General features: G+C 39.6%; 1 protein-coding gene across 1 annotated transcript in view; it reads right to left on the minus strand.

Annotated features, from left to right (window-relative positions):
• Positions 1 to 1,346: 1,346 nt before the first annotated feature.
• lrrc45 (leucine rich repeat containing 45) overlaps positions 1,347 to 27,677 on the minus strand; it is a 30,507-nt gene continuing 4,176 nt past the window's right edge. The window contains exons 3-18 of the mRNA XM_028476975.1: positions 25,158 to 25,219; positions 25,011 to 25,081; positions 23,322 to 23,500; positions 18,698 to 18,826; positions 18,474 to 18,586; positions 17,309 to 17,367; positions 15,844 to 15,921; positions 12,887 to 13,022; positions 12,534 to 12,611; positions 12,351 to 12,462; positions 12,214 to 12,284; positions 10,475 to 10,567; positions 7,316 to 7,408; positions 6,318 to 6,488; positions 4,054 to 4,192; positions 1,347 to 2,760 (exon numbers count right to left, since the gene is read on the minus strand). Of these exons, the coding sequence (XP_028332776.1) occupies positions 2,582 to 2,760; positions 4,054 to 4,192; positions 6,318 to 6,488; positions 7,316 to 7,408; positions 10,475 to 10,567; positions 12,214 to 12,284; positions 12,351 to 12,462; positions 12,534 to 12,611; positions 12,887 to 13,022; positions 15,844 to 15,921; positions 17,309 to 17,367; positions 18,474 to 18,586; positions 18,698 to 18,826; positions 23,322 to 23,500; positions 25,011 to 25,081; positions 25,158 to 25,219 (1,763 nt within the window). The 3' untranslated portion in view covers positions 1,347 to 2,581. The remainder of the gene's footprint in view (positions 2,761 to 4,053; positions 4,193 to 6,317; positions 6,489 to 7,315; positions 7,409 to 10,474; positions 10,568 to 12,213; positions 12,285 to 12,350; positions 12,463 to 12,533; positions 12,612 to 12,886; positions 13,023 to 15,843; positions 15,922 to 17,308; positions 17,368 to 18,473; positions 18,587 to 18,697; positions 18,827 to 23,321; positions 23,501 to 25,010; positions 25,082 to 25,157; positions 25,220 to 27,677) is intronic.

Here is a 27,677-nt window from a genome sequence, read left to right on the forward strand (position 1 = left end):
ATTGATTTGTTGCAGCTTGGTATTATTTGTTACGACACATAAAAAATAATAATTAAAAAAAATCTTAATAAATTAAAAGCACATAAATATTTACTTTTATGTTCATAAGGAAAAATAAAACTTAAAAATGAAATTATGATTAAAAAAATAATTTCAATCTTTATAATTAATTACAGTTATGGCGTAATTCTAATTGTAATTGACTTCAGATAATTGACTTTGTAATTCTAATTGCCATGAAAATTCTATTTCTTTTTTTATTTATTTATTTTTAAATGTCAATTATAATTTAGCGCAAAACTGGGGAACCATAGTTCTATGTACAGTTCTACACATATGCAGAGGTGAACGTAATTAATTACAAGTACTCACGTTACTGTAATTGAGTTGCTTTTATGGATACATGTACTTTTTTTGAGTGAAAGTAACTAGTAACTTTTACTTTGAGCAATATTTAATTGAGCTAATTTTTACTTTATTTTATGTATGACTTACTTATACTTGTACTTGAGTACAATTTCAATCAAGTAATAGTACTTCTAGTTGAGTAAATATCAGTACTCTTTACACCTCTACACATATGTAGTAAACAATTATTAAAATGTGTTTTATATCAAGTTTTCCCACATGGTACCATTTAAAAATAAATTTAAATTTAGGGGTATACTGACACAAAAAAGGCTCAGACACCCACATCAAAAATATTAAAATCTATATTTTCATTGATTAGGAAGCCTAACAAGGTAATCAATAGACAGAAAATACATTACATGATATTTGTTTTTAGTGTATTTTACAGCTGATTTAGGACCTGTTATCATAACAGGTGTTAACAGAAAGCAAACACAAGAGGAAAGTTAACTTTTATTAGGTTATTTATTGCAGGCTCAGTAATTGTCATTAATTGTAATTGAACTTTAGTAAGTGAGAACGAAATTGTAATTGACATTCTGAGGATACAAAAATAATTGTAATTGAACATGGGTAATTGAAAACATAATTGTAACTGAAAAATGTATTTGACCCCAACCCTGGTGGACAATAAGGTGCTGGAGTTGATGCCCGTTTTAAGTTTGAAATCCTCCTACTTTCCTAAAGCATGTTTTTTTTGTAATAATTTTTTGGGCTTGATGCAAAAAAAAAAAAACCTGCAATTTACCTGCAATAGGAAAAAACAAGTTAAAAAGTAGTGTTTGGTAAACTTTTATACAAACCTAGAGCAATTTTTTTTTTAATTATAATTTTTGTTTAAGTGCAAACATTTTTGGTAGCGCATAAAAACAATTGAGCTGCTATTGAAAAAAAAAAATTAATTCCTTTACCCAGCAGCAATAAAACAGTTTTTCTACAAATCTCCACTTTAAAGCTTGTAAAATAATATAAATAAATAAAACCAGTTTCTGTTTTTTAATTTCCATTGTGAGAAAGGCTTTAATGAGAGTGCATCAATGGTGGGTTTTGTATTCAAATAATACCCAAGACTGAATCTACCCTGGAGGATAAAAAGACACACTAACAGAGGTTAGGAAATATCTTACAGATCAATGGTCTAACAATGTAATAAGTATTTAATAAATATTATATATCAATGTAATATGTATCAGTTACCGTTTTTAAAAAATTATAAAAATTTCAATGTCATCACTTTCAGTTAACTCACTCATAATCATCATATCAGAGTTTATTTTTTCATATTTTTCCAACTATTTTTTAATTGAGCACAATATCAGCTGGACAATAACAGTTAGTTAAATTAAAAACCTGTCTGTGTGTGTGTTCAGAACCTAAACCTGGCCACAGTTTGTTTCTTATCTGATAGCTCAGGATTAAAAGGTTTGCATCATTTAAGAGGGTTACAACACGGTCCAAAACATTCAGTCACAGACTAATCAGTGCTTTGGGAAGAAATCGCCAATTTTCAATTCAGAAATTCATATTTTAACTGAAAAATAAAACATTTTAATTTGTGTAACGGTATTTATCAGCAGATATTTCAGCTGGGTTTGTTCTAGCTTGGAGTTTAAGGTGTGATTTAGAAATATAGAATTCAAAAGATTTTTTACAGTGTAAAAATATTTTGTCTTGTTTTACAGTGATTAGACTTTATATTTATACCTCTGAAAAAAATAGTTTCAGGAAAAATAGTTGCACTGGTTGGACCTAAAATTAAACAAGCTGCTATTTAAAAATGCTTATTGGAGTATTTGTTTTTACTGGCAATCCTTTTACCAGTGCTGTTATTATTAGCACTAATAATAAACAATATGTGCAGAATGATTTTAAGTATGCTTTTACTTTTCAGGACATTTCAGAAGACCAAGAAGAGTGAAATTAAGGAAATAGTCAGATAGTGTGGAAATGTTTCATATGTAGAGAAGTTTCAGCCTTTGTAACCAGTGTGTGTGTGTGACAATGGAGTGTGTTGTATGACGTTGCCACCTTTATGGAGCTATCTTCTTGAATTACTCCTGGAAGTTTCATCCCATCTCCTATGCTTGGTGTATAGCCTGAACAACCATGTGGGGAGGAACCTCCAGTCCAGCACCTTTTAAAAATAATTCCCTCTGTATTAATGTGTCATTTATTTCTTGAGGGAGCCTTGCATGTACGTGAGAATAGCATTCTGCAGTTGACTGGCTCTGTGGGCTTCTTCTTCCCTCATCCTCTGGATCTCTGCTTCCTTGAGCTGAAGCTTTTCCAGGAAGGAGGATATCTGTCGCTCCTTGTCCTGGAGTGTTTCGTTATGGTTAGTGGAAAGAACTGCAAGACAAGGAGAAAGAAAAGCTACAGAGAAAGCCACAGCATATTCAATGCACGGCTGAATGTTATAGTAAAGTGGTTCCCAAACTTCTCACAGTCCCGTACCCCTTCACACCTTTAACCTGAAGCCATGTACCCCCTACTCCTGCACACTTAATAAACATAATGTCATATACAAAATTAGAACTACAGTGAAATTTGCCCCTCATATTTAATTATCCTGTTGAGGAATAATACATAATAATAACTAGAATATTTGCATTGCCTGAAGAAAATGCAAGTGAAGATGCAGGTGCTGGCCCACATAGTCCTGCCTTAACTTAGCATTAGCATTAGTTAGCATTTATCTAAGCATTAACATTAGCCTAGCAATAGCATTACCCTAGCATTAACATTGACCTAGCATTAACTTTAACCTAGTATTAGCCTAGCAATAGCATTAACCTAGCATTAACATTAACCTAGCATTAACCGAGCAATAACAATAACCTAGCATTAGGATTAGCCTAATATTAGCATTAACTTAGCATTAGAATAGCAAGAGCATTAGTCTAGCATTAACACTGACCTAGCATTAACTTTAACCTAGCATTAACCTAGCAATAGCATTAACCTAGCATTAATATTAACCTAGCATTAACTTTAACCTAGTATTAGCATTAGCCTAGCAATAACATTAAACTAGCATTAACATTAACCTAACATTTACCGAGCAATAGCAATAACTAGCATTAGCCTAGCAATAGCATTAGCCTAACATTAGCATTCACTTAGCATTAACATTAGCATAGCAAGAGCATTAGCCTAGCATTAACTTTAACCTAGCATTAACCTAGCAATAGCATTAACCTAACATTAACATTAACCTAGCATTAACATTAAGCTAGCAATAGCAATAACCTAGCATTAGCGTTAGCCTAGCAATAGCATTGGCCTAACATTAGCATTCACTTAGCATTAGCCTAGCAATAGCAATAGCCTAGCATTAGCATTGACCTAGCATTAACTTTAACCTATCATTAACATTAGCCTAGCAATAGCATTAGCCTAACATTAACATTCACTTAGCATTAGCCTAGCATTAGCATTAGCATTAGCTGCTCTATTTATATTCTAGTTTCCAATGTTGTCATAGTGTTTTTAATTTTCATTCACGTACTCCCTATGACAATTTGCATACCCCTGGGGTACCCGTACCCACTTTGGGAGCCTAGGTTATAGTGTAATTGTTGAATAATTAGATTAATTATTGAATATGTTAGATGTTGATGGAGACATGTATGATGTGTTTACCTTTATATTCTCTCTCCAGAGTGCTGATCTTTTCTAAGAGTCCGACCTGCTCTGTCTGTAAATGTCTGAGTTCCTCCTGCTTCTCCATCCTCACTGTGCTCACTTCAGCCATTCTCTCCTGGTCTTTACTCAGCAGTTCCTGTAAAAGCAGAACAACAGCTTGTCTCAGTTGCTGCTACCATCCAAGGCTGATGTTTGGAAATCACAGATAAGGTCTGCATATGTAAAACATAAGATATAAGGAACACTAAAACCCTACTGTGAACAGACTTATAACAATATGTTTTACTTCTTCAACTTTATGCTTCCCCCTAGAGACACAAAAACAAATGAAAACCAATTTTGAACCAATTTAATCTAGTGGTTCCCCAACATTATTGGGTCAATATTGATATATCACAAATTTCTGGCGACTCTAGAGGCATTTTTTTCCTAGAATTTAGCCTTTGAAAATGTTTGTTTTCAAAGGCTGGTCAGGAGGGCCAGTGATGTCCTGGACTGCTCACTGGACCCAGTGGAGGAGGTGGGTGAGAGGAGGATGGTAGCCAAGCTGACATCCATCATGGACGACACGTCTCACCCCCTGCATCAGACTGTGGAGGGTCTGAGCAGCTCCTTCAGTGGTAGACTGAAACACCCACAGTGTAGGACTGAGCGCTACTGCAGGTCATTCATTCCCACCACTGTATGACTGTACAACTAAACAGTCTGAGGCTTCTGTCCTTGTAACATATGTAAATATATCTCCATGCCCCCACCTGTAAATATGTATATATCTGTATCCTTTATTCTTTTTATACATTTTATTCTATTTCTATTTACTAGTACAGTGCCCATCAGAAGTATGTATTCATATAGTGGGAGGAGCTTAAGTAGAGTTGTCAATTATGGTCAAATGAGTACGTGTTTAAAGGCTGGATGTACAAAGAGGTGAACATACGCTGTACTCTGTAGTGTTATAAAGGGGTTTATGTGTGGGTGCAAAGTAAAACAGTGTGTGTGATTTCCCTGGTTTAATTCTATGGGATATGCACATAATAAATGTGTTTGTTGTTTTTTTTTAACTCATTTTTATATTCTTTTCATTTGGTGCATTTTTCTGTAATGTATGTTTTTTGGAGTCCTTATGTGTATTTTTGTATCTTTCTGTTGTCTTTTTGTGCATTTTTTGTATAATTATTGTTTTGTGTTGCCATTGTAGTGTGATTCTGGAAAATAATGCATGCACACACTCAACCTATGTGCAAGCAGTCAAAAAAGTTTCAGGTCGAACAGACAGAAATTCACTCCACAAAAAACGCACACACACGCAGAACTTCCTTGATTTATTAGAGAGAAATATAGCATCTGTTATTGTATTGCTTATTTTATCATCATTGCACTATTTTTCGGGTGTCTTTTGGATTTTCTCTGTGTTGTCTTTTTTACTGCACTATATCTGATGTGAGCTGCCATGACAGTACATTTTCCCATTGAGGGATCAATAAAACTATCTATCTATCTATTTTTCTATCTATCTATCTAAAAATACAGAGTAGCCAGAGTGACAAATGAAAAGATGGCCCAGCTCAGATATTTTTATACTGCATTTTATTTGAACTAGATATATAGTTAAGAAAGTATAGAATACAATTGTTTAAGATTGTGTGTGGTTTTATAATTTGAGAAATAATAATAACATGTTAATGTTTTTAATTAATTACTAGACATTTCAGGTGATTCAGGTCATGACCTCAAGTTTGAAAAAAACTATTGTGGTCCTTTCAGATAAAATACTACAAGAAGGTTTTAGGAAATTTAAGCAGTATTTTGTTGTCTTGTTTATTATTATTCTTACAAGAACTTGTAAATTTGGTCACGTTTAGGAAAAAGCAATTTTTGGGTTTAGCTACTCTTTAAGTAATATGTAAATGATCCTAAGCTTAAGATATTATAGTGTCCTGCTTTTGCCTTTTTCTTACTATTGTAAATGCCCTTTAGCCATCAGCAGTCCATTGTATGTCTCTATAGATATAGTTGAACAGTAGGAAATGGCAAATGGTTGCTATCAAATAAAAATTCTGAGTTGACCTTAATGTTTACATTTTTGTGAAGTATTACTTTAAAGCAATTCACACACAGCTTGAGTAAAGGTTACATAGATTCAACATCTTTCTCCTTAGTGTCCAAATTTGCATTTCTCATGATCCAATACCATGGTCAGTTTAATAACGGGAACATTATAGTTTAAGACCGTGTATTGTGCTAAACTGGTGAAACCTTACCTGCTGGAGCACCTCTATCCTGCGCTGCAGTCTGTCCACTTCAATGCCCTGCTGGCCCTTTGTGGCCAGTAGATCAGAGATGGTCTGTTTTTGCTGTGAACAATACTCCTGGGTCTCCTTCAGAGATGTTTCCACTGATTGGAACTTCTCCTCTAAAGCAGTCACATGCTCCTGTTGCACAGAGAACACTGTGTGAACTGATAATATCAATAACAGAATGTGGCAAAAAATAAATAAATAAATAAATAAATAAATAAATAAATAAATAAATAAATAAATAAATAAATAAATAATAATAATAATAATAATAATTGAAGGTTTGTGTTTGAGTTGTCTTAGTAAAAATATACAGACCTTGAACAAGTCAAAAATACAAACTATATTTAATTTTTGCATCATGCCACGAATTGACTTAGATGCTTAAAATACGCACACACAAAAATAACCCCATTTTTCTATTACTCTACCACTGACACCTCATCATGTGTCTGCATTACAGATCAATAAATCTGCTATTATTTTTAAAATTTACCTGTACTACCCATGCATAAAGCATAAATGTGTATAATACATTACCAATAAAAATATATGTGCACTTTTCTTAAAATGCATTTAAAATACAATCAATGAGAAGCAGCAATGTTCAGCCGGATTGACGCAAAGTCATAGATTCCAGTGTTTACATCACTATTTGACAAAACAAGGCATACCAACACTCAATTGCACATAAGCACATTCCTATCTCACTGTATGGCACTGTACTGGTTTGCGTTTGAGTCTAACCTGTCATTTTGCATTCACGTAGAAATTTAATAAATATTTCCCCCACTCTTGTTCCTCTGGTTAATAGAGGTCATTTTGTGTCCTTCAAGGTCATACTCGACTGTACTGTTACCATGTATTCAAGTTTCTGATATTGTATTTACATTGAAAGGCTGTTTAAATTAGCTTTAATAATTTTATAATCTGAGATTAAGTAATAACTAATTGTAACCTACCTTCTCCATACAACGTTGAGCTTGGACTCTTCCTCTCTCCTCTTCTGACCGAGTCCTCTCTGCCACACCAGCTGATTTAGCTTTACTCAGCTCCTACAACACACACAAAAACTACGACTACTGGAGGAATAAAAGTACAGGCAAAGTTGTGACATATCTTTGTACTACACTGTGCACAAGAAGACTCCATCAGAAAAACATGCTTGATTTCACTGTGATAGGCTGAGAATTAGGAAAGTATTTAATTTACACATACACACAGAACACGGACATTCTTCATGTATACACACACACACATCTTTTGCAGGGTCACATTATTTCTGTGCAGAACAGTTTATTAGTTTGCATCTTTCTGTGTAAGGTATTAATTAAAAAGCAAATACTATTCTGAGTTTGTCCAGTTATCTTTGTCAAGTTTCATTGAATCTCCAGGTTAATATTGAGAAAATATTGGCAGACAGGCTTGAGTCTTTTTTATTAATTTCTTGTCCGTTCGTCAATAAGTTTTCAGATCAGTCTGTTTGTCCCTGTTGAGTGTGTGTTTTAATCCACATATTAGATCATTGCTTGGTACACTTCACCACGATTTGGTTTTGCTGATCAAAGTCATTGGCCTGTTAGCGTACCTACTAGTCTAACCATTTAGTTTCCCCAGATCCCCTGCAATCACTAACGCATCCACACAATTGACCTAAAACATCTCGTCTTAAGTCATTAAACAATCACACACTAACTGTTCGACCCACAAATCGTTTTTGCCTCCACCTTGCAGCCAGGCAAACGTCCAGGTGAGCCCGGGAATAAAGTATCAGCTACTGCGAAACAAGAGTGAATTACTTCTCATTTAAGGCTCTATTCTCCCATGCGCATAAGTCCAAAAAGCCGTACTTAAAGGTGCAGTCTGCAACGTCGCTATGTAAGGACAGCTTTACATCAAACTAGTAGTTTGTGTGAAAAAAAGACTCATTGTATCCCCCCCTGCTGCTCCTGCAGCCTTTGGCAGATTGCCAGGATTTTGTTTAATGGGCTGTCTGACAGCTGTTGTTCACAGACTCCGCCCCTTTCCCGGTGCTGGAGCGCCGTCTTTTTTTACAGTGTATGGTCTGGAGGAGTAGAAGATGAAATTGGTGACTTTTCTGCTAGAAAGGTAATTACTGCTGCTTGATTTACATTATGTTTGGTTTGTAACTATTACACTAGAAATCTGTAGTGCATGTGTTGTTTGTGTGCGCGCAGCAGCCTCCGTTTGAGCTGCTGTTAAGTGACTAGGGATGAAACGATTAATCGTAAGGCAGTTAAAAATCGATTCATAGGTATCACGGTTGATATCGATTTTCTGAAAATTGAATCGCAGTACTTTTTTTATCCACAAGTGTAGGCGGCAGGCGGAGTCTGCTAATACTTTCTTTCTGGCTGCCTTCTACTCTTAAATATGTTGATAAATGATTCATTACCCCTTTAGCACTGAAAGAATATCTGTAATATTACTTGAATATCTGTAAAAGTCATGTTTTTCTATTAGCTCTGTCTGCTAGCATAGCTTCTCTTCTTCACTGCAAGATATCTGCATGCCAACCGACCACTGGGTTACCAGCGCCCTCTGCTGGTCCAAACAAATATGACGTAAATTAGTGCAATCACGTTTTTTTTTTTTTTTAAAGTCCAATTGTTAAGGCACAAAATACATTTTCAGTTGCACTTTTAAAAAAAAAGAACTATTATGCAGTTTTGCATTGTTTATTTTAGAACCAGAATTTAAATTAATAGGCTTCATTTTCATTTGTATTATTCCTTTATTTATTTCATTCAAGATTTATTTTTAGTTAAATTGCATTGTTTTGAATAGTTTATCAAGGAATTCTTTTGACAATGAAAAATAAAAGGAAAATAATACAGTATTTTCTAGTTTTTTTCCCAAAAAAAAAAATTTGTCTACAGTCCCATTTTGTAAAATAAATCGTGAGAGAATCGTAACGTGAACCCAGTATCGTGAATCGAATCGTATCGGGAGTTGAGTGAATCGTTACATCCCTATAAGTGACACTGTGTTGTTGCTGCTGCTGCTGCTGCTGCTGCTAGGTTGGTGTGCTGTTTGCACATAGAAAGAGAGAAGCGCTGCAGTAATATGCTGTCTGGCTAACGTTAGCTTGTTAGCTCCTCTGAGGGAGGAACTTTGGAAAGTTTGGAGGCCGGGCAAGAGAGCAGCGGGGAGGGAGGGGGAGAGAGGGATCTGAGAGTCGCAGACTGCACCTTTAAGTCAGTCGCTGCGCGTCTTCATCTCAGTTACGCACTGTGGGTGGAGCAGCCCTGAAATGTGGGTGTTCCCATTCAAATCTGATCTTGCGGTGTGCGTAAGTCCTTTTCCTCTAACGCGCTCCTAACCCTGGAATAAGTACAGCGCCCCGATAAGGTGAAACATTATATTGCACTAGAAATATGGACTCAGTTAAATTTGAGGCCACACGGACTCGTGTGTCGCGCAGCAGCAGCTGTGATCACTCAGCTGCTGCTGCGTGACTAATTAAAACTCTGACAGACGCAGACTTCTGTCCACATTAGTCACAGTGATTCAACTATTTTCATACAATGTCTAATGTAAAGTCACAGTTTGATCCACTACAGAGTGAAACAAGCTGTCATATGCGGATGAGGATGGACCAGAAACTGTTCCCACACATATTCTAATGAGGCTCAGCTCAGGTCACTTTCAACAATTTATATTTAAAACTGCATATTATGGAAGCCAATAGTTCTGTTTCGCTGTAAACATCACTCTGTATTAAAACAGGATGCTCTGTGGCCACGTTATTTCCTCGTATCTCCAGCATCTAACTCAGTCACGCTTTACAGCGATGATGATGATGATGGTGGTGATGATGATGATGATGGAGGAGAGAGATTTTAACTGTGACTGTCACACATACGCGCTTTTTGGCTGCTTACGCGCGGTGGGCGTGTTAGGAACCTGGACCGGAGAATACGTGTAGGAAAGAAGCGCGTAACTGCAGGCGCGCAAAAACTTTGGTATTCCGTATCCATTTACCCTCTGTGCAATCTTTTAGTTGGTATTCTCCTAGTCACTGACCCTAATAAATTGGATATTCTGGAAAACTTCAAGACCTCAGAATGGGTTAAGTCAACACAAGTCAAAGCTCTGACCTCTTCAAGTTGTACTCGCTGTCTTTTCATCTTAAAGATGGACTCCTCTAGGGCTTTCTCAGTCTCTTCAAGGCGCTGATTGACATGCTTCACCTGTAAATGTAAGTCCCTATGGTTAGAATCCGACATTTATTAAACCTTTCTAGTAATTACATATCTGTTGCTTCTACTATACACTTGTAATTAGTTATATTAGTAAAAGACAAGGATGCCCAAGATCTGAATGTGTTGGTGTATGACGATAAAACAAGCTGGATAGGGGCTTTTCAGGGCTGGATGTTTGTGTGGGAAACCAGAAAAAAAACTATAGCTACTCAGTATTTGAAAACAATATTTAGAGAAAGCTTCAATGATAAAGCAAACAAGCTGTCTGTGGACCTTAAAACATGCTTCCATAATAAAGTGGAAAAGGGGCCTAAGTCCACCCAGGGAGTCAAAGTCAGGGACTGATAGTCCTAACCACTGTACTTCATCCAGAGTGAAAAGGTTCATGAACAGGTAGTGATTATGTGAATTTCTCCTGGAGATGCATAAGTATCCATCCATCCATCTATCCATCCATTCATCTATCCATCCATCCATCCATCTATCCATCCATCCATCCATCCATCCATCCATCCATTAATCTATCCATCCATCCATCTATTTGTCCATTCATCTATCCATCCATCCATCCATCCATCTATCCATCCATTCATCTATCCATCCATCCACCCATCTATCCGTCCATTCATCTATCCATCCATCCATTCATCCTCCCATCTATCCATCCATTCATCTATCCATCCATCCATTCCATCCATCTAGCCATCCATTCATCCAACTATCCATCCATTCGTCTATTCATCCATCCATTTATCCATCCATCCATCCATTCATCTATCCATCCGTCCGTCTGTTCATCCATTCCTCTATCGTACATTCATCCATCCATCCATCCATCCACTTATCTATCATCCATTCATCTATCCATTTATTCATCCATCCATTCATCTACCCATCCGTCCGTCCATTCATCCATCCATCCTTCTGTCCGTCGTCCATCCATCCATCCATCCATCCATCCATCCATCCATCCATCCAGTGCAGTGGTGATCAAACATTTGTGGCTCAGGTAGCTTATTTCTTTTATTTCTGAATCCAAGTACCCAATTTGTCTGACTACAACATTTTGCTCAGAACACTATGAAAAACAACTGTAGAGCATAATGATGGAATGAATGAGTGATAACACACATTTTAAAGTATCTCATTTTGTAAATAAGTGGAAAGAAACACATTTAGTGCAGTGGTTCCCAATGTTTTTGGATCATGACCCCATTTTGATATCAAGAATTTCTGGTGACCCTAAAGACATTTTTTACAAGAATTTGTTTTTGATCATGTCTGAGCTCAGAGTTTTTTTCACAAAGTGAAAGTATAGAAATGCAGTTGTTTAAGATTGTGTTGTATTAATTTAAAAAAAAAGAATAATAATTGATTAATTCATTCATTTCAGGCGATCTCTCGACCCCAAGGTTAAAAAACACAGATTTAGTGGTTTCTGAATAGATTTATAGTTTTTATCATTTCCAGTCATTTACCACTCTCTATACTCTGTAGTGCCATCACGTACTGCTAGGGGTACACGTACCTCCATTTGAGAAACAATGATCTAGTGTGATCGACTTCAAATGATGCAGTGGTCATTATGAATTCCCAGTGTAATACTCTACAGTGTAGATGTGTGGGAGCTTTACCTCTTTTTGATGTAGATCATCCATCTCCTCCAGGGCTTGTTTGAACCTCTGCTTTTCTACTATCAGACGATCTGGAAAAAAATTAAATCAAGTCACATTGGATTTTTTCCTACATTGCCTTGTTGCAGATGCTTTACCTCCTGCCTGAGCTGCTTGCAGCTTCAGCTCAGCCGTACTGTTGCTTAGATCATGTTTCAACTCAAAGATCTGCTGCTGCTGGACTTTACAGCGTCGCTCCATCTCCTCAAGCTGGCAGAAAATATGTAGAGTCGTCATGTTCTGTACATGTGTCCATTATTCTATCGTAAACAAACTCATACTTTATACTTTAGTAGTCCATTGGCTTCAGTCAGATTCTGAATTTCTCTGAGTAGCTTTTCTTCTTTGAGTGTGCTATCCTGTAAGAGAGAAACAACTGATGTTAAAATCTAACAGCAAATACCACATCAGCATCGACACCACAGAGAATTGTAAGTTTCAAGTTGGTTAGGGCTCTGCACAGATCAGTTAGTGGGTGTCGGTTTACATTCTCATCATTCTCTCTCCGTAAAGTTGAAGAAAGTAACAAGACAGTAAAAAAAAAGATACTAGAAAAAACTACTGAAGTACAGTCATTTATTGAAATGGGGTTTATTTTTGCTACAGAGGCCATTTAATCAGAAGGAGAACTTACCTCTTGCAATCTTTTTCTCTCTCTGTTTTGCTTCACCATCTGTTCTTCTTTCTCAGCTTTTACTCGTTTAAGCTCTCCATATAAGTCGTGATTTTTCTGTTCAGAAAGGGTGAGGGCAGCATTTACAATCCGCAATCTGAAGGAAAGGATAAAAGAAAATATATCATCAGGTAGGTCAATACAAGATTAGTGGCTGTGGATGAAATAGAGAAACTGGTTGTATTCTCATTTAATTGCACGTTGGCATTTTGTTGAAAACAAGGTTTGTATTGATAGAGAATAAAATCCTAGCATGACAGTTTTTTACTGATGCACTTTGAGATACAAAGGTGGACAAAACAGACTTTTAGTCAATGGTAAAATTAAAGTTTAAATTCAGATTATTGCCGTTTTAGTCCTATTTTATTTTATTTTTGTATATATTTTGTATTTTTATCACAACTGTTGTAGACTTTACAAAATAAGTTAGATGATGGTCATTTCTAGTTTTGGCCTTGTTGCAATAACAAATATATTAACCTAGTGCTTAAGTTGACTGGTCCAAATCATGAATTGCTCTGCCTTCTTTGTCAAGGCTAAAGGTTTCAAAATCTTGTATGAATAATTCCCTATGGCTGTTTTCCAATGTGAAAGGGAAACCCTGGGACACTAGCTTCACTATGCTGGTCCATTATTGGCTTCAGACCTGGTTTATTCCTCCTGAACAACTTGATATATTGAATAATTTAAATAGGTGCTGTGGCACTTGTTCCAAGACATTGATTCATATTTACATAGAAGCATCACACAATCGCTGGACATTAACTGCAAACCCATTATGTAAATTGTCCATTCCACTCTAAATGGTTGAGACCATTAGAGCAAAGTTAAAAGTGAACAGTGTTTGGTTTAAATAGCAAAACAACATGATTCAGGGATGGCTAAGGCTAACATGTTAGAAGTAGCCATCAGAAGATGGGACGGTTGCAACCAACACTATTGTACCTTGTTTACTCTGGATCAGAGATCAGCAATCTGCAGCCAATTGGCCTCATGATGCAGTCTTTAGTTTAGCCCCTCCCCTGCAGCTCTGAAACTAATCACTGAGTCGCTCTGACCATCAAGTTTATATTTAAGTGCCTTAAAGCTGCAGTATGTAAGTTTTTTTTGGCATCATTTGGTCAAAAATCCATAATCACCTTTGAGCATATTGTAATTCAAAGGGCGGATTCACTAAGATCTGAAATAAACCAGGTGCATCCCTAAATCCTTTGGTGGCGCTGTTTCTTCACCTGTAGACGTGGTTGAGACCGCCCATTTTAAATGAACATTTTACTCATTTAACGTGGAGAGGTGAGTGCACAGAAGCACAAAATGACATTTGAAGAAGTTCAATTGGAGGCAGATGGAATTCTATGTCTGCTGCACAAACATTTAATAATGTAGAAAACCAAATAAACAAATAAAAATGTTTTAAAAAAAACAACTTTTAAACCTAATGATATTTTCCCTCCTAATTTAATGTGGGTTCTCCGTCAGGTCCTGTAACTTTGCTCTGATCAGACCATGAAAAACAGGCAGATTTCGACAGAAATCGTCCTATTGATCTGTTGATGCCATTGATCTGAGCTAATACAGCAGCACAGTCTGTCAATCAGTCAGCATCATTTGAAGATGATCTACTGAGCATCATCCAGCAGGTCTGAGCTCCTGAGTAGTCACACACTCATTTGTGAAGATTGTGCCATCGCTACGTAAATTACGCATGCTGTTTAGCTGATTCTGGTCTGACGCTCCTGCCAACAACGCGACACAAGAGTTTTACGGTCACAACATGTAGAGAAAGAAACAGGAGCTCACTGGTGCGGTGTGTCTTGAGCAGCATCCTCTGCACCGCAGCCACTGGACTCCACACGTACCGCCTCGGGCGTCCAGCTTTATCTCTCCCTCAAACATGATTTACTCTGCATTTTCTTATTCAGTGGCTGTTAACCAGGAACTGTTGGCGGTAACTGTTTAATGCGCCGAAAAATGGTACGACCCACATTCAGGTTCAAACACACACAGATCATCGCTGCACTGAATGTTGACATAAAACACAGCGAAGATGAAAAAAATGCTAGAGTTAACCTTTCTAGTATAAGAAATTGATATATTATATTGCGCCCATTGCATTAATTTATTTGCATTTCCCCCTCCCATTTTTTTTCTCCCCTTATGAGATCCGCCTACTATACATATTTATCAGAGGGAAACACGCTAAATGGATTGTGGTGTGATTGTGATGCACAGAAAACGCGTAGTCCTGATTCCCTTATTAGCTCGTGTAGTGACGTTTGCACATGTGGACAAAGAACCTCTGGATTTTCTCTTGGCTTCATATTTAGGCTTTAGAAATCCAGGAACATGACACTAGATTTCATGAGCTGTTTTGGGCGTCACTATTGGCTGCTCGACTGAACCGAGTCAGCGAGAGAGTGATAACAGATGAGATAAATTGCTTGTAAACCTAAGAGAATCATATCCAAGGTGGAGAGAACATGTACAATTCATTCTCAGTCTGGATGTGGAGGGGAGTGTCTGCTCTTCTGGATCACTGCGGCTGCTTGTGTGTGAGCTTTGTGGTGGAGGAGAGGCTGTGAGCCTGTTACTGTCCTCACCGCAACGAGTGATACATGCTTTCATGTCTCTAAAAGATCAGAAAACTTTCCAATAACAAAAGATAAAGTCCCTGCATTTGTCACTAGTCTATTGAGAAAAAGATTCACAAGGATACTGATAAGGGACGATACGTTTCGAAACAGGGAAGAGAGGGGGAGCGTGGTTGTTTCTATACAAGTCTCAGGATTCTACATACTGCAGCTTTAAGTGGTATTTAAATTCAGGGTTCCAAACAAATTGCTAAACCGAATTGTCTGTGTAGATCACTAAGTTCCCCGCAGTCACTCCTAATAAAAATAAAGAATGAAACTGTTTACTTATCAGTGAGAGAGCTGACAGTTGACATCCTTTCATTTAGAGCACCCTGGAGTTTACTGATTTCTATGGAGGTTGACCTATTGAGAAGACATGTAGAATCAGAATCAGCTTTATTTGCCAGGTACAGTTTAGAACAATACGAGGGATTTGACTTGGTAGTTGCAGCGAAAGAATACACATCAACACACCGGAGCAGCCATTTGCGGCGCCCACATATTTAGGTGAAAAAGGGATCAACAACAGGAGGAGAGAAAGGGTGAGAGGAAAAAATGGCCAGTTTGAAACTGATTTCCCTAAAGACAAGGCAGTGTAAAACCAGAGGGAAAAAACACGCCTCAGCAAACATAAATGTAAGCATGACACAGTCAAAGAACTCGAGACAAGGCACGTGGGAAAGGTTGGGTGGGAGGTGGGCTGGGGGAGCGGGTCGGGTGGGAAGAACAACAGGATTCCAGCCATTTGGGGACATGGGCGTGCTGCCAATGGGCCTTCATGCAGCACGGATGGGAGGGGGGGCGGGAAGATGGCCGACGAGGGCATTTGAAATTGAAGACCTGTAGCTGCGCTACTGACAGTTCAGCATCAACAGTTCCAGGTGGGAATGTAGAGAAGCAGGGGGAGGGAGTGAAGGTAAGAGCTGCCATCTGCAGAAACTTCCTGGTGATGAGAGATGAGACAACCTTGGCTTTAGCCTTGGCTGGCTGGGGAGCCGAAAGGGAGATAAGCAATGTGTTTTTGATACAGGCGATGTCAATTTTTAATAGCCTTCTGTCCTGGGTCTCTCTGCTGTAATTCAATGAGTGGCCTAACCAAGCCGGGCCTCCAACTTCTCCCAGTTGTTATCCATAACGCGTAGACGATCCATAAGCAGCTCTTGCTTGCTTTTGATATCGATCAACACATGAGTCTGAGTGTTCAGAGCCCTGCTACATCCTTCAGAAATCACTGGCAGCTTTTCCAAAACAGTCGTCAGCGTAGTACGGACTTTTCGATAGATTAGGAAGCCACCAGCTCCGATCAGCAGCATGCCTACTATCATTATTCCAATCATGTAGATGTCCTCCACGTCTTCCACGGAAAGGATGGACAGACACACAACTTGCCACTTGTTCCAAGGGTCAAGTGCATATCCAGCCACAAATGTCCCGCTTGAACATGCGGGTTCACCACCCCCGGTTCTTTTTGTCAAAAAAATCTGGTCGATAGCACTGAGAGACCAACTAATTAATTCCATTATTCCAGTTTTGGATGAGTCGCAGAGAGAAGCTCTTGTTAGAATGACAGGACCAAAAAAAGTAGAAGCAGGGAGAGAAAAGAGTGGAAGGGAGGGAGAAACAGAGAGTGCGACTGCCTTCGTCGAGAAGCAGGAAGAGGTTTAAATCATGTAAGATTACATGATTTACTTCTGTATTGTGGAGGCAGGTAGAGGTTTGATAACAAATAAAAAACTATATCTCCACTCACCTGTTAGACTTTCCCAGCTCATCTTTCTGATTCTTTATCGTCTCCATCAGACTTAAAACCTGAAAGATTTATGGAACAAACAAAACAAAGACATTAACATTTAAGATCAAATCATCTTTGGATTCAAATTTACATTAAAAAAAAAAAATTTACAATCAGTTAGCATTATGATCTTATGACCAGTTTATTCAGTTTACAACAACTGAAACCAAAGGAGGAACAGAATGACCCGCCCATCACATGGCTGATGTCACTAAATAATGTGCATATCTTTTCACTTTAAATCATTTACATCACTCATTTCATTTGGAAGTTTTTTTTGTTTATTTTTTTTACATTTTGTGCATCAGCTGTCATAAAATAATTAATAGTGTATTACCTACTAGTTATTTGCTGACATGTCCCAGATTAGTTAAATGAGTAGAATAATGAATAAAATAAAAATAATAATATTAATACATAAAGTAACAAAATGACAACAGAAATACACAAAAATATACAATATACAAAAAGGTTCCAAAAACACACAAAATGATTCATACATTACAGAAAAATTACAGAAAAATACACCAAACAGAAATATGAAAATGAAAAACAAGACTAAATATTTATACAAAAATACACAAAATGACAACAGAAATGCACAAAACTACACCAAAAAATATACAAAAATACACAAAATGACTCCAGAATCACTACAATGGCAACAAAAAACAATAATTATACAAAAAAAATGCACAAAAAGACAACAGAAAAATAAAAAATACGCATAATTACTACAAAAAACATACATTACAGAAAATTACACCAAACAAAAAAATATGAAAATGAGTAAAAAAAAACAAAAAACAATTATTTATTATGCACATGTCCCATAGAATTAAACCAGGGAAATCACACACACTATTTAACTTTACACCTGCACATAAACCCCTTTATAACACTACAGAGTAGGTTGTACATCCAACCTTCAAACACATACTCATTTGGCCATAATTGACAACTCTACTTAAGCTCCTCCCAATATATACATTCTTCTGACGGGCACTGTACTAGTTTCATGAAATACAACGTGGTGATAATAATAATATAATATGCTATGAGGAATTTCCCCCATGTAAGGATTTTCTGGATCAAACCTGTGCCTTAAAGGGACTCGACCTACCTGTTGACCTTTCTCCTCCTTCAGGCTTCGGATTTCTTTACTGAGCACCAGGGTTTTGTTGCGGCTCTCTCTCAGGGTGGATCGTCGCTGTGCGTTGTGCTCTGTGGCTTGTTCTGTAAGAAAAGAGAAGGACAGAGAACTCATGCAGTTAAAAGTCTGAAGGTGGGACAGCACGTGGTGGAAACAGTATTCATTCATTCACTTTTAAATGATTTGAAACTTACGAAGAGATGTAAGAATTTCCCTGGGCATGTTGTTTCCTGTCAGCTGGAGATGAACTATGTTGTTGTTTCTTTTAAGAGCTTCAAGCAGAGTTCTGCCCCCCAGGAGTCCAATGTTGTTCCACCTTAAATCTGTGAAAAGTGAAGTGATACACTTAAACACCATACAATAAAAAATATATATTAAGGTTTTTGTTTGTTTAAGCTGTGTCTAATTAAACTATAAAGAGTATCTTAAAAAACAAAAACAAGAACAAGTTCTGTAACAAAATGTATGTACTGTAAACCATGAAAATATGTATAATCGAAACCAACTTGAAAAAGATTTACTTGGTACTTGGAAACATTTATTAATTTATCTCCAACATGATAAGTCATTTGAAACCTATTTCAGACACTGTGCATGCTCATCTTACAGCTTTTTCACCTGCTTACAATAAACAGTATTAAAGGTGCAGTCCGTAACTCTTATAAAAGTGACTTTTTGTCATATTTGCTGAAGCTGTCACTATGTAAGGACAGCTTTACATCAAACCAGTAGGTTGTGTGAAAAAAACAGACTCATTGAGCCCCCCTGCTGCCCCTGCAGCCTTTGGCAGATTGCCAGAATGCACCACGACCGAGCAAAAAAAAACAATCAGAGCCAGGATTGTGTTTGATGGGCTGTGTGACAGCTGTTGCTCACAGCCTCCGCCCCCTTTTGCCGTGGCCAAAACACAGCAATGCTCATAGCAAGGTAGTGCCTGGAGCGCTGTATTTTTTACAGTGTATGGAGGAGTAGAAGATGAAATTGGTGACTTTTCTGCTTGAAAGGTAATTACAGCTGTTTGATTTACATTATGTTTGATTTGTAATTGTTACACTAGAACTCTGTAGTGCATGTGTTTGTGTGCGTGCTACCATCACTGCAGCCTCCGTGTGGGCTGCTGTGAGTGACACTGTGTTGTTGCTCCTGCTGCTGCTGCTGCTCGATTAGTGTGTGCACATTGAGAAAGAGAAGCGCTGCAGTAATATGCTTTTAACAGTGCATGTTATATTTCTGTGATGTGATGCCGCCGTGCTCCGCGGGGCCGTCGCGGTCTGGGGGGTGCCGTGGGGGGGGTCTCCGGCTTTGCTGCTCCGGGGCCCACAGTGCCGCTTGCCCGTCTGCACCATCTACCATCTCGCGTGGCCCGCCATGCGGACGGGCCCGGCTCACACCGGACAGGCCTCCTACATGTACACTTCACCTCACTCCCAGCTGGTCTGGCCCATTCACAATATGCACCACACACCCATACCCAACCCTTGGGGGGCTGGATGGTGGGACTGGGGGTGGAGGGGGCCGCCACCTGTGTCACTATGTAGTGGCGTGGGGGCGGCACTCCCACCTCTAGTTACCCTACTAATCCCTCCAATTTTAATCACACCTCAACATGCCACCCCCCGGAGGGTGTATCTTCACTTACACCCTCCGGCCTATTACACAACATACATATATATCCACAGAGGCAGGATGGGGAGCACCGCTCCCCTCCATCCCCCTTCTTTTAATTACACCCCATACATTCACTAAACACACACACTCACACAGGGGATAGGGAAGTGCCTCTCCATTGGGGAATGGAGAGGCACCATAACAGGGTGGTGGGTTGGTTCACATATTTGGGCCTCTCCGGTGGGGGCCTGGCCCCTCTGTTGGTGGCTGGGCCACTGCATAGAGTAAAAATACATCAGGATGGTGCGGTCAGGCGTGGCGGTGGGTCTCGGGGGGGCTTTGCTGGGGTCTTTCCTTGCGGGGTCTTTCCGGGCGGTGTCGGCCTGGTGGGGCGCGGGGGCGCTTCCTCCCCTTGGGTGTGGCTTGGTGCTTGTTTCGTCGGCTGGTGGCCTTGGGGGCGGGCCCCGCGGTGTGCGGACCCGGGGCGGCCTGCCTCGCCGGTTTGGGGGGTGGGTGTGCTGGGGGTGTGCTGGTGTCCTCGCTGGGGTTGGGGCGGGGTTGCTCGGCGCCTCGGAACGATGCTGTTTACTGGGGGGCGGCGCTAGCTGTTCCGGTGGTGGAGGTTGCTGTCGGCCGCCTGGTGGGTCTGTCCTGCCATCTGCGGACTGGTGGGTGGGTCCGGGGCATCTTTGGCTGGGGGCTGCTGTTCCGCACTTGATGTGTGCCATTGGGGTGCCTCCGTCCCCGCGGTGGGGATCGCCGGTTGCTCGCGGGCCGGTGGGGGGCGCTGCTCCGTGGCTGGCGCTGCCTGGGGGGCGGCGGGCCCTAGGCTGCTGGCCTTGGGCTGTCCGGGGCTGTGCGGTCCTGCTGGGCTGTGGCCGGATCCTGGGCGGGGGTGGGGGGTGCGTCCCGGGGGGCTTGGCCCTTGGGGAGTCCTGGTCCCGGGGGGTGCTCCTGGGGCCCGGGGTGATTGGCTGGCTGGCCGGGCCGGTCCGGGCGGGGGTCTTTCGGGGCGGGTGCCGCGCGCCGCGCCCTTGCATACCTACTGGTACGGCCCCTGCTTGGGCAGTGCCCCGTGAGGCAGGGTGTCGGGGCAACAATAGGGGGCCACATCCCAGCAAGGCAGTCTGGCTTGGCCCTTGGAGGGGGCCCTGGCTTTAAAAAAACTGAAGCCCGTGGCGCGGGCGGCATCAACAAAAGGTGATTTGGGGCGCCATGGGGGGCTAGGTTGGGGTGCCTGGGGGCCGGCGGGGAGGCTCCCGGCGGCCCCCTGCTGCCATATGCGGCTTGGGGTGTGGTCGTCCTCCCTGGGCGGGCTGCTCCTGATGCTGCGTCCGTTCCAGGTCCCTCTGGCCTGGGGTCGGGTCCCTGCTGGCTCTGGGCTCGGCGGCGGGTGCCCGCCGGCTGCCCGTTCGGCGTGGCTCTGGTCGTCTGCTGGGCGTGGACATCGGCTCCTCCGCTGGGGTCTCGGGCAGGGAGCTCTCTGGGGGGTTGGGCGCGGTGGTGTGGGGGGGTGGGGGGGGTGGGGGATGGGGTGGGGGGTCTGGGGGTTGGGGGTTGGATCGGTGGCGTGGTGCGCTGGGTCCTTGGCTCCTTGGGGCTTTCTCGGGTGTGTATGGGGGGGGCGATGGTTGCCTCTCGGCTTGGGATCTTGGGGGCGTTCGGGGGGCTGCTTGGCCGTGGGGTGGTCGCCAGGGGCCCCTAGATTGCCCGCTCTTGCTGCTGGCCTGACTGCTTCTTCGGGCCCGGGGGCGGCTCGTGGGTTTTGCAGTGGCGGTTCTTGGAAATACATTTGTCATGGATGCACTGGCCTTGGGCTGTGGGATAACACTCTTACTGGGCTCAACCATAGACACGTTGTTCCCAAATACCTGTTTTATGGAATTTCCACTCACTTCTTCCTCTGTTCACAGCCACCACCATTATTCCTAAGCCGCACACTGGTCACCAAACTGGCTTGATAACACAACAATAAGCACAATATACACAACCACAATTTCACATCGCATCACTTGAAATCTATCGACTACTCCCCACCCATTCCATTTCCTATCTTGTATCCCTCTTCCCTGTTAACTTCCCCACCCCCCTCCACCCCCTCACCTTGGTGTAACACTGCCCTCTCTTTTTTACATCCTCCCTTTAATAAAGTATTTCTTACCCTTCCCTAGGGAGAGCTGGTGATGGTCACAATTATGCAATGAAATAAATAAATGTATTTAATTGCAATAACAAAATATGCATTGCTGTTAAAAGATTGCACTTCTTGTAGTGTTAACCTTCAACAGCATGTGCAGACAAAGGGAGAAAAAAAAAAAAAAAAAATATTACTGTGATGTTGCTGTCGAGGGAGTGACTTTGGAGGCAGGGCAAGACAGCAGCGTGGAGGGAGGGGGAGGGAGGGATCTGAAAATTACGGACTGCACCTTTAACAGAATAAACAATATTATTGATTTATTTTCCTACAAAATTGTTAGTAACATGATGAAGTTATCAAACATATTGAAAAACTCCGGCCATTAAGGGGTCTATATGGTGGGAAGAATTGAGGGCAGGGACAAATCGGACAAATCGGAGATTTTAGATGCAGTCCGATAAAAGCCGATATTCATTTTCTGGCTGATATCGAACCAATAGCCGACATCAATATCGGATCGGGACACCCTTAATATTCACAGCAAAAATTCTGTGAGCTGCTGCTAAGTGGAGCAGAGAGTTAGTGAAAGAAGAGAAATACATGCAGTGTTTCCTCAAATGTCTCTCAGTGCTTCCAAAATTCAGATCTGATGGAGTTGAACAGAGCACAGACGGTGATCTGCACTGAGCCAATGACAGGCAGTCGCATACACAAAGAAAGAAAACAGCTCCTCAAACTCCGTGTGTCTGTGCACTGGGAGGGAGGGGCAGCGTACTTGTGCCTGTAATGCTGACATGAGCCTGACTAGTAAATAATGTGGCAGAGTAAAAAACCTTTGGTTGTGCGGTGTATGGGCCACACACTGTTCTACGATCTACAATCTAATATCGTCAAATCACACACCCTTATGAGTGAGGAAGATGAGGGTGTTTTAAACACCAAGACGACTACATTTTGCGTCATAATATAAAACTTTAAAGGGATCTACATAGTTGAATTGTCAAATCCCACATGCTGTATCTTTGTAACCAAATGAAACAAAGGATTGCCACGGTGACATTATTGTCTCTCACCCAGGACTTCCAGTGTGCTGTTGCATTTGATGGCTGAAGCCAGCTCAGACACTCCACGATGGTTGATCTGATTGTTCCGCAGGTCCAGCTGCATCAGTCCGGTATTTGCAGCCAAACCAGAACAGAAGAGCGCAAACGATTCCTCCAACATCCCTAAAGCGTTCCACTCTAACACCAGCCTGCAAAACAGTGAAGATTCAACATTTCCTTTATTGATGGGTTATCTATGTTGGAGGCTGTGACAAAGTGGATGAAGGGATTCACACCATTGTCAGTTATTGTCATACAGTATATTATTTTGTATTTTTATTAATTTAGCTGTAACTTACTTTTGCTTTTATAACATTTGCAAACACTTACTATCCCAGGTTTGTTTGTGTCAGCATTTAGTTATAGTTTACATCAAAGCATAGTAATTCAAAGCAACACACAGTTTATTTAAACATCTTTATTTAGTCTTTGTTTATTAACTATTCATTTGTTTTTTCATGTATAACCAAATGTGTTTTTGTGTTTAGTGAGCAGGATCATCATTCCCTGCATGGTCTGAGTTGGTGATGTCACCAGAGACATCTCTGGGCCATACCAACTGAGGGGATTTTTCTTCTTTGATTGTTATTTTCTTTGGTAACTTGTAAGGATTATTTATCAAGTATATTGACATCATTTCTTTATTTAGTTGTGTAAATGATTTAATGTAAATTTCAGAGTTTAATTCCTTTGTTTTGTAGTTAAAGGAAGTGTGGGTTTGTCCCTTAAGTTGAAGCGATCCACCAACAGCTACTCATCTAATGAGGCATGCTTTAAAAGCCAGGAGAGTTTGGATGAAAGGGGAGAGGGGAGGCCATGCTGCTACAAACATGTGCATGCCAAGGAAAGATGATTGTGCTTTGACATGTCATTTTGGAGAACACGTGTTGCTTTTAAAGAAACACTGTAAATAAAAGCACTAAAAAGGCAAAGAGGACTTTTGATGTTGTTTCCCTAACACTGTCCTTGACACTTTGGCCGGACTATTCTACAGAGGCCATTTCCATTAAAGGAACACATAAATAAATAAATGGAATAACGAAGGATGCAGTTAGATTTTATTTGTCTTTAATCCCTGAATATGTAACATTTCCATTTGGTATGAACATTTCAGTTTTGTGTGCCCCCCCCCTGTACAATGAACATCCATGTCTGTAATGGTTGTTCAAATTCAACTTTACTCTTTTTTATTCTTATAAGCACCCAACAAAAGTCATTGAATAGGTTTTTATATTCAGTAAATTTTGACAATACATTACCTTTGAACTGACTTTTGCTCTTCCAGGTAACAAAGTAATTATTAATCAGTTAATCACAAAAGATTACATGATTAATCAAAATAAAATAATCACTAGAAAAGGCATATTTTTAATCTGGTTACAGATTTTTTTTAATTATACTCTCCCAGACAAATGGATGATGCTGTAATAATTGTTCATTACTAAGCAGTTTATGTTTAAAGTTAAAACTATGCAATGTTTAAAGCTTGACATGTAGACAAACTATTTATTTGCAATTTAAAAATGAACTTGAATATTCAGACTTATAAGAAGTAACCAGATGCGTAAATATAATATCAACCACTTAACCGAATATTGTTAAACCAAGTGAAATCAAAATCATTATTGAAAACTAAAATAACTCAGATGTTAAACTCACCTTTGCAGTGTTGTGTTTTGTGTTAAAAAGGTTCCCAGTGCCTCAGCTCCAGTTGATGTCAGGTTATTCCCCTGAGGATAAAATGCATAACATAATAAAATACATTAGCTTCACTGGTAATGAATGTGCATGATGAGTTCATTTTACCTTAAGATCCAGAACTTTTACAGTTTTATTGGAAGACAGACCAGTCAGTATTTCTTTGACTCCTAAGCATGAGATACAAACAATAAAAGAATACAGTTACAAAGGATCATTGTTTCAAATATCAATAATAGAAAAACCAGTAATAAATTTGATGCGTGTTTGTGCAGCACAGAATACAGCCAACGTTTGTCAATAAAATGTAATTAAAGTAGATTCATAAAACCTCTTTCATAATGATTCATCTTCCTTTGCCTTTATTTTAATATAAGCCTAACTATAAGAAAGAACAATTCATGTACAAGTCTGATATTGTGTTTTTTTTAAATATATATCGATTTATTGCTTGCGTTTGTTGAGAAACACACGAGAGGAGGACCTTGAAAGAAAATAATCGCATTATAATCGCAATTGCAATATTGAAGGGAAAAAGAAAATCGCAACTAGATTAATTTCCAAACTCCTAAAGTATATGAATGTTAGTTTTATACATGTCAGCAAGCTCACCTCTATCCTGTGCCCACAGCAACTATGAATTGAATCCTTTTTTTTTAGAGTTTTCTCTATATTTTCTGGCTTTAAATGTACCCCATGAACCTCTTGTTAAAGATAAAATATTACCAGACTAGTAATGTTATTTTGTAACTACAGTTTGCCTAATAAAATAATTATATTAAAGTAACCCTGATTAGGAGTCACTGCTTTACATTAATGTTTATGTTGTTAATGTAAACATGGATCTAGCGTGCACAACCTAACTGGTGACAGATTTAATGTCAATGATCTCACATCGTCCAGAGCAGAATGATGCTACAAGCAGAAGCTAACCACTGAGCTAACGGCTAACAGCACCTGCTAGCTCGTGACAAGTGGCTAAGTGTTAATGTTGAGTCCTGGATTATTGGACAAGTTATGGACAAACAGAATTAATTTAACTTTGGATGTGGTTTATCTTCACCTATGGGGTAAATTCTTAATGGCTATATGATTATGACTCATGATTCATACTTTGGGGTTTAGCTAGTATGTATTACCAAAACAATATTAGAATTAGTAAAACATTCCATCCTCTATTCTCAAAGACAATGGGAAAACAAAGACTATCATCCATCACCATGACAACTAATAAAACAAATGCATTCTCACTACAAAACCATGGGTTTATTATTTTGATATATGTATATATATTGGACAAAGCTAGGAAAGTAGCTACACCAGATTCAGGAAGAACATCCTAGATTGTTAAGTTAAGGTTTTACAGGAAATGTTCATTTCCTGACATGTTTCGACTGTCAACTGCCAGTCTTCCTCAGAGGAGTTCTGCTGATCTGATCGCCTTTGATGCTTCCTTTGAAGTTTCACTTGACTTCTGTGTAATAGTTCCAGCAAGATTCATTTTGTCTTCTTTTTGAACAGTATGTTAAGTTAAGGCTTCGTTTATTCAGAGGCTTTTCAGGATTTTTTTATCTTCAGGGTTCCCACACTTTTTTTTTAACAATGATTTTTCAAAACTTTTTCCAAAAAATGTTACCAACATTTCCATGGCTTTGTTCTAAAATCGTTTTTTGCGTATTCATTTCCTGGTTTTTAGTGTACGCCTAGCTGAAGTGATCTCACCTATGCACAGTTTTATAGATGAGGCGAAGAGTGAATCTGCATTAATTTGTGAGATCTTGTGATTCCCGCTCAATGACGCTGCTGGTAAAATAATAAAATAGGCTATATATATTTGCCAAAACAGTTCAAATATTCCATGACTTTTCAAGACTGGAAAATCATTTTTTGAAATTCCATAACTTTTCCAAGAATTTCATGACTGTGGGGACCCTGTATCTCCTGACAGGGACCATTCTTCGTCCTATGTCTCTGTAAAACAAGTTCTGATAAACTACGGCTGGGCCCGCAGAAAATCTCTGCGCCAAATAGAACATATCACGTTACCGAGAAGTCAGTCAAATGACTCGGTTCGACCGAGTAATACAAATGAAATTGTGAGACATAAAATCAGAATCTATGTTGAATTACCTTTGAAACGATATATCACACGACTATGTTCCCATAAAATTGGGGGTGGGCCCCTGGGCCCCATTTGAAAAAAAGGGCTCAGAGCGTCTCATCAAATTAATTCATAGAGTATTCATACCAAACTGCATTCCGATCTAGCAAAAACTAACGGAGGAATAGTCATTAGAGATATGGGCCTCCCATTTATAAATTTGTATGTGCCAATGATTCAGTACCAGCAACTGTCATAATATTTGACTTGCAAATAAATGAGAAATCAACTTTCTTTCTTTTTTTCTTCTTTTGGGGCCTCCCTAGGCCCCAAATCAAAAATTGGGCTCCGAGCGTCGATGCGTACACATCCATAGATTATAGCTACCAAATTTCAGCCCGATCCGTTCATGAATAACAGAGGAGTAGTGATTTTAACTAGTGTACACAACAACAACAACAACAACAACAAGAACAAAGTCTGGTAGTCCGGCCTAAAAAAGGCTGAATAATTTATCACAGTTGTTT

The sequence above is a fragment of the Gouania willdenowi genome, chromosome 19 (assembly GCF_900634775.1).
Source record: "Gouania willdenowi chromosome 19, fGouWil2.1, whole genome shotgun sequence".
In the NCBI taxonomy this organism is placed as follows: Eukaryota; Metazoa; Chordata; class Actinopteri; order Blenniiformes; family Gobiesocidae; genus Gouania; species Gouania willdenowi.